Source organism: Phocoena phocoena, chromosome 17 (assembly GCF_963924675.1).
Source record: "Phocoena phocoena chromosome 17, mPhoPho1.1, whole genome shotgun sequence".
NCBI classification, from domain to species: domain Eukaryota; kingdom Metazoa; phylum Chordata; class Mammalia; order Artiodactyla; family Phocoenidae; genus Phocoena; species Phocoena phocoena.
The window spans coordinates 34595010-34602732 of record NC_089235.1 but is presented as its reverse complement, the minus strand read 5'-3'; the positions used below and the strand labels follow the sequence as shown (position 1 = coordinate 34602732).

Sequence of the window (7723 nt, the reverse complement as noted above, 5' to 3'; positions counted from 1 at the left end):
AGGGGTTAAAGGAGCAGCTGATTAGGGGGCTGTGGCTCACTCAGGCTGGGAGGGAGGGATGGGTATGGAAAGCTGGGCGAGCCTGACTACCTGACTGGCAGAGGCTGGTGTGATGTTGCAACAGCCTGAGGCGTGCCGTGTGTTCTCCCGGGGAATTTGTCCCTGGATCATGGGACCCTGTCAGTGGTGGGCTGCATAGGCTCCAGGAGGGGAGGTGTGGATAGTGACCTGTGCTTGCACACAGGCTTCTTGGTGGCTGCAGCAGCAACCTTAGTGTCTCATACCCGCCTTTGGTGTCCGCACTGGTAGCCGTGGCTCGCGCCTGTCTCTGGAGCTCGTTTAGACGGTGCTCTGAATCCTCTCTCCTTGCGCACCCTGAAACAATGGTCTCTTGCCTCTTAGGCAGGTCCAGACTTTTTCCCAGACTCCCTCCCAGATAGTCGTGGATTGCTAGCCCCCTTCAGGCTGTGCTCACACAAGCAACCCCAGTCCTCTCCCTGGGATCTGACCTCCGAAGCTTGAGCCTCAGCTCCCAGCCCCCACCCGCCCTGGCAGGTGAGCAGACAAGCCTCTCTGGCTGGTGAGTGCTGGTAGGCACTGATCCTCTGTGTGGGAATATCTCCACTTTGCCCTCTACACTCCCGCTGCTGTGCTCTCTTCCATGGCCCTGAAGCTTCCCCACTGCCCACCCCCCATCTCCACCAGTGAAGGAGCTTCCTAGTGTGTGGAAACGTTTCCTCCTTCTCAGCTCCCTCCCAGAGGGGCAGGTCCTGTCCCTATTCTTTTGTCTCTGTTTTTCCTTTTTCCCTACCCAGGTATGTGGGGAGTTTCTTGCCTTTTGGGAAGTCTGAGGTCTTCCGCCAGTGTTCAGTAGGTGCTCTGCAGGAGTTGTTCCACACGTAGATGTATTTTTTTTTTTTTTGCTTTTTTTTTGCGGTACACGGGCCTCTCACTGTTGTGGCCTCTCCCGTTGCAGAGCGCAGGCTCCAGACGTGCAGGCTCAGCGGCCATGGCTCACGGGCCCAGCCACTCCGTGGCATGTGAGATCTTCCCAGACCGGGGCACGAACCCGTGTCCCCTGCATCAGCAGGCAGACTCTCAACCACTGCGCCACCAGGGAAGTCCTGTAGATGTATTTTTGATGTATTTGTGGGGAGGAAGGTGATCTCCATGTCTTACTCCTCTGCCATCTTGAAAGTCCCACCCCCCGGCATATACTTTAAGTATGAGCAGGAAGAAAGGGATAGAACGATACACATCATGCTGTTAACTTTGGTTGTTACCTTGATTGTTACTTGAGGCTAGGAATAGAAGTAGAAACACATGTTGAAGGATTAATTTTTTCTTTATACACTTTGTATTGTTTATCTTTGAAACAATTTTCTAAAGAACTCAATAAATAACATTTAAAAGTTTCTTTGATTTAAGTCTTCAGAAAGTCAAGCATCTTAAACAAGTAATAAATAATCCACAAAGAAAGTATATGTGAAAATGGGACACTGTTTTGTACAATAAAAATATAATTATTACATTGAAAAAATAGTTTCAATTAACCAAAGAGACAAAAAGAATTGAACTATGCAGCAAAAATCAAACTTTCTACTGTATTAATTTAAAAAATACTATAATGTCATGGAAGGAGACTAATATTTATCTGAAGAAGAAACTTCATTAAAGTTTCTAATATTCATATGAATCTCATAAAAACAACATTATCAAGGCAAAAGAAATATAAAATACCCTTTTATGCACTGACTTTTCTTCTTGAAAAAGAGTTACTTATAGGTTTTTATTGTGAAATAAATTTAAAGATGGAGATTGAGAAACCACAAGTATTTCTGGGTAAGGTTGAAGACCCATTTGCTTGTTATCTTTCAATTTTTGTACTATAACTTTGGCAAATTCTTCTCCTTGGATGTCACTAGTATCCAATAATTGTCTGACTTTTGAGGTCCTTGTAGGTTTGGTACTAATGAGTTCATAGTCCTCCTTCATGATCAAATCCCTGGACAGGAGGGCATCTAGAGATTGGTTAAGGCAGGCTTCAGTCATTTGGTTCACAATATCTTCCCTTTTACTCTGGATCCACTGTTGGGTTATACCAGGCTGAAATTGCTCTGTAGAAAAGCAAGGGATGACAAGTAAGAAGGTGGGGACAGATATATAGCTATGAGTAAAATTAGATGAAAAACAAAATAATAAGGCATAAAACCTAATTTTGCTGTGATTGTTCTCATATGGAACACTAGTATTTTGAGGGATGCTATTTATTTTCAGGAAACATTCAGATATTTGGGTTATCTCTTCCCTTTCTCTCCAAGAAAAAGCACTGCATTTTTTTTTTTTTTTTGCGGTACGCAGGCCTCTCACTGTTGTGGCCTCTCCCATTGCAGAGCACAGGACACGCAGGCTCAGCGGCCATGGCTCATGGGCCCAGCCACTCTGTGGCATGTGGGATCTTCCCAGACCGGGGCACAAACCTGTGTCCCCTGCATTGGCAGGTGGACTCTCAACCACTGCGCCACCAGGGAAGCCCAAAGCACTGCATTTTTATACACTGTAATTCATGGGGGCAAATGTCACTTTTTCTCAGATTTTTTAAAAAACATAAAGAATACCTGCATATTTGATAAACAAAAATATATTTACCTTTAGTAACATATTGTCACACCTCCTCTTAGCAATCCCTCCCTAGATAGATGTTCATGGAATACTATTTTGGCCTATTATTACATATCAACACTCATGTCTTTGGGGATTGGAAGTGCTTTCCTACTTATGGTATGTATATATCATACTGAAGAAATAGAGACAAATAAAACATCGTATAGCAAATCTACTGAACATATGGTTGCAAGATAAATGGCATCATTTACAAAGTGTCTCATAGTACATATTTACCTGAATTTCCCTCCACTGAGAGTGGATTTATTATTGCTAAAGAGCATGGAGCTGCCCTGTGATCATAGAATGTTGCTCTTTGAGCCACAGAAACGTTACTGTCACAACTGTGATTTACTGGACATTGACGCATCACAGAAAAGTCTTGAGTTTTTCCTATAAAACACAACATCTTCATTAGGGGTAGAATATTCCTTAGCTCTTTCTATTAGCTAAAATATGAACATCCGGGTCATAGAGAGGGTAGTATTCAGTGTCTCTTAATTTTTCACTGCATAAGCTGGTTCATAAATCTAATTCCACAAGTTAATATTTTTTAGATAAAAAAGGTTAATGCTTAATGTTTTTACCATATTTCCGTCTGTCCTATGTAAATTATAAATCATAGAATTTTACTTCTTCATGTGGTACCATATTTTTTCTTCTGTGTCATCTTCCTCCTTCTGCACTTCAAATGTGTCCTCTAAATTACATATGATGTGTCTTTCTACACTCTCCTTTGGTAAACTTATTCAACCTCAGGGCCTCAATTGTCACCTCCCTTCCCAAATCCATGTAATTAAATTTTCTGTCTTCAGTGAACCCTACATTTTCAACAGCTCAAATTAAAAAAAAAAAAAAATTAAAAACTTAATTATTCATCTTAACTTTAAAACCTGTTTCAACTCCTATTTCTGTTAATAGCACCAATGTTCTTCCAGCTAAACTTGTTCAGCTTTATCTTTTTTTCTCTCTTCCTTCCTGCAAGTGAAAAGTGTGTCCTCTGTAACATCTCTCACACTATTCTCTCCTTCACACTCTGGAGCAGGTATCATAATCTCTCACCTGTAGTACAATAATAGACCAATAGTCTCCTAACTGGTCTCCCCACTTTGAATCTCCTTTTCCCTTCCAAAATATCCTACATATTCCAGCCAGGATAAATATTCCTAAAGCGAAAAATTTTATCATGTCACACCCTTGCTCAAAAATTTGCAGTAATTGTTCCCTACCCAAGCAAAAGAGCCTGAATGGCTTAGCATAGTATTAGAATTCATCATGATATGACTCCACCCTCCTGATCTTTCATTCACCCTCTTCACCAGCTAAACCCAACTACTCACTGTTCTCTGTTTTCTTGCTTCTTTGCCTCTATGCTGTTCCTTTTGCCTGGAATGCCCATCCTTTATAACTATAGGTCCAACCTTCAGCCAGAAATAATTTCTTCATGATGATAACATGGTGTAGTAGTGACATGAAAGTATTTATCAAAAAGACCTGGCTTCGAATCTTGGATTTGCCAGCTACTAACTATGTGATCCAGAAGTCTTGATCTTAAGAATCTGTAAAATGAGGAATATCTCCCTCACAAGGTTGTTGTGACAGTGCTTTGTAAAAAATGTTACTCTTCCACTATACTACCATAGTTCTACATCCCTATATCTTTTATAATACATTGCTCTTTGTCTAATATTATGGTGACTTAGAAACATTTCTCCTCTTTCTTACAAGAGATTTTTAAAAATATCTTTCTGTAGTGTCTAACATAATGCTTTTAATACTTAAATATATTTGTTTAACATCCCACTACTATTTTCACATCTTTAGACTGTCACTTTTAAAAAACGAGTTATAAATGCAAATGAAAGACATGTTCCATACAAACCATGACTGCTTGCAAGAATATGATCTTGAAAGAAAATTGAAAACTTGCAAGTAATACTGACTGAAAAATTTACGTACTAGATAAAAAATCATTGTCTTGAGGAGCTGACAGGGTCCTTGAGGTTCCAGGAGAAACACTAGTTTTATGGAGCTGAGAGGATCCACACGATTCCTAAAATAAATAGAAGATAAATGATTTAGGTTAAAGAAAAATCGTTTTAAAAGTTATACAGCTTTAATTTCTAAACAGTTCCTGCTTTTGGCTTATTATAAATAAAGAATCAAAACTAATACAAATTACACTTTACAAAATTAAACACATATGTGAAGTAACAAAACTGTGAACTTGATTTCTTTATCAGGTCAATTGGATGGGGGGCAATAGTTAAATATATTAGAAATCATTATTTTTTCAATATTTTGTACATAATCTCAGAGACTCTGTCCAGCTCATGAGAAATTTGAGATCTGCAGCTCTGATTACCTACTGATTTAGAGCACATGCCTATTCTCAATGCCTCAGGTTCCTTCAACATGGAGAAGTGGGAATCCATGGAAAAAGTAATATAGAAGTTGGATCCAATCCTAGCTCTGTCATGGAATTACTACCTAAGCTTCGACAAGGCATTTAAATAATTTGGCTCTCAGGTTCTTTTTCTGTGTATTTATCTAAAAATAAGCATGTATGGGCTTAAAGATCCAAAGATGAGATAGTGAATATAAAGGTGATTCAAAGACTACATACTGTGTTTTAAGATTCATTTTGAAGGTATTATTACTTTTCTGAATCTGTAAAGAGAACATATCTTATATATTCTTAAAAGTAATCATTAATATGAAATAATTCTGAATGAATGCTACTAAAGAAATCCTTCTTTTTGGATAGCCATACAAATGGCATTTTCTTTTTATTAATCATTGTAAGAGGTTAAGAACAAGGCAGGTATTATAGCTCTTTTACATTTGAATAAGAAGGTATAATAAGAAATACAGTGGCAGAACTGTACCAATGATTTGTCTATGTACTACCCTGGAACACCATCCATTACATAAAACAAGGACAGGGACAGAAGTCAATGCCCAAGAAAGAAAGGACTGTGATTTGATGAGATGAACAATGAACTAAGAATCAGAAAAGCTGGATTTCAAATTGGAGATTCCCATTCTAAAATCCTAAAACCTCCCTGGACTTTAGCTTCCCATCTATAAAAGAGTGAGATAGACTAAATGATTGCTCAGATTCTTCTCACATTTTGAGTTTAATCAACGTAATTATTTTTACCTCCTGTGGACTATAATTTACAGGTATGTTCAGAGATAACTCCATTTTCTTCTTGTCACATAAGTGAATGGAACTTGAAGCACTCTGTAATAAGAATGAATATATGTACTTGAATTAGAGATAATTAGAAAATTATATGAGTAAAATAAAATCTACTTAACATATTTTATATGTTTATCTTTATATGTTCATACAAAATCAATAGAAAGAAAATCTCAATCAGTTGAGAATATAATATCTAACTTAAAGGTAGAGATAGTGTAGAATAGGGGACATAATTTTAGAGACACAGGCTTTGAATCCTGCCTCATATTAACTGGTTACCTTGAGCAAATTCATCCTTTAAAATGGAAAAATATCTACATGCAGGATCATTCTAGAGATTGAGATAATGAATATAAAGTATCTGGTTCAAACTAGGTACTTAATATATTTCAATTTGTGTGTGTATCTATCCATAATTATTAAGCATTTACTATAATTTAGGCACCATGATTCTAAGTACTATCATTATTTTCATTTTATAGATAAGAAATGGAGGGCTGGACTAAGTAAAGGAGGCAGAGTGCCCTAATGGAACGATCGGGGCCAATAAGATCTAGTTTAGATCCCAGGATACCTGTTTGACTTTGGGCATGAGACTTAAACTTAGTTTACTTATCTGTAAACTGGAGACGAGAATACCTATTTTGCAGGATTACTGTAAGAAGGATTAGAAGTAATATATGCAGAGTCCCTAAGATTACTTTGTAAGCATTCAATAAATAGTAGCTATTAAACAGATGATTTATTTAAACACTATGCCTTTGTACTAAAATTGTTTAGTGATTCACTCCTGTCTCTCTCTCTTTTTTTTTTTTTTGCAGTACGCAGGCCTCTCACTGTTGTGGCCTCTCCCGTTGCGGAGCACAGGCTCCAGACGCGCAGGCTCAGCGGTCATGGCTCACGGGCCTAGCCGCTCCGCAGCATGTGGGAGCTTCCCGGACCGGGGCACGAACCCATCCATGTCTCCTGCACCAGCAGGCGGACTCTCAACCACTGTGCCACCAGGGAAGCCCTCACTCCTGTCTCTTTAAGCCAGACTTGGATTAGCTGCCATCACTATTGAGTGATTTAAAAACAAAACCATGGGTCTGCTTTTCTTCCCCAAACCAACATAACGTCAAATGCTCTACAGAACTTTAGAAATTGGTGGGATCCACACCCAGCCCTTCATTATTCATACTTAACAACTGTCTGCTCCATAACATGTCTAAGAAGTTTTAGGAGAAAAAAAACTGCTATTCATCTATGTATATAATCTATGGGGCATAGTACTTTACACAAAGCAGTCCAGTGAACATTTGTTAAATACATTTTTATATGAACCTTTAAAATTCATCTTTGGATCCATTTCTGTTATGTAAATTTCTTCTGTTCTTTTAAATTTATTAAAATATTTATTGTTATACAGTATCATTAATTACTAACATCACTTTTCATAACCGATCAGTTAATGATAATTCAAATTATTTATGAATTGGGGCTTCCCTGGTGGCGCAGTGGTTGAGAGTCCGCCTGCCGATGCAGGGGACACGGGTTCGTGCCCCAATCCGGGAGGATCCCACGTGCCGCGGAGAGGCTGGGCCCGTGAGCCATGGCCACTGAGCCTGCGTGTCCGGAGCCTGTGCTCCGAAACAGGAGAGGCCACAACAGTGAGAGGCCCGCGTACCGCAAAAAAAAAAAAAAAAAAAAAAAAAATTATGAACTAGTGAGTCAGTCCCTAGAAAGAAGTAAAATGACATATCAAAGAAAAACTTTTTTTGATTCAGTTTTTACTGCTCAAGACATAAGAGATACTATCTGTGAAAACATGAATTATAGGAGCCAGTTCAAAGAACTGAAAAAAATGTAGGA

General features: G+C 38.7%; 1 protein-coding gene across 1 annotated transcript in view; it reads right to left on the bottom strand.

Annotated features, from left to right (window-relative positions):
- Positions 1-1779: 1779 nt before the first annotated feature.
- LOC136137093 (receptor-interacting serine/threonine-protein kinase 2) overlaps positions 1780-7723 on the bottom strand; it is a 29850-nt gene continuing 23906 nt past the window's right edge. Inside the window, exons 8-11 of the mRNA XM_065895426.1 lie at positions 5828-5935; positions 4624-4717; positions 2902-3057; positions 1780-2117 (exon numbers count right to left, since the gene is read on the bottom strand). Coding sequence (XP_065751498.1) covers positions 1780-2117; positions 2902-3057; positions 4624-4717; positions 5828-5935 — 696 coding nt within the window. The remainder of the gene's footprint in view (positions 2118-2901; positions 3058-4623; positions 4718-5827; positions 5936-7723) is intronic.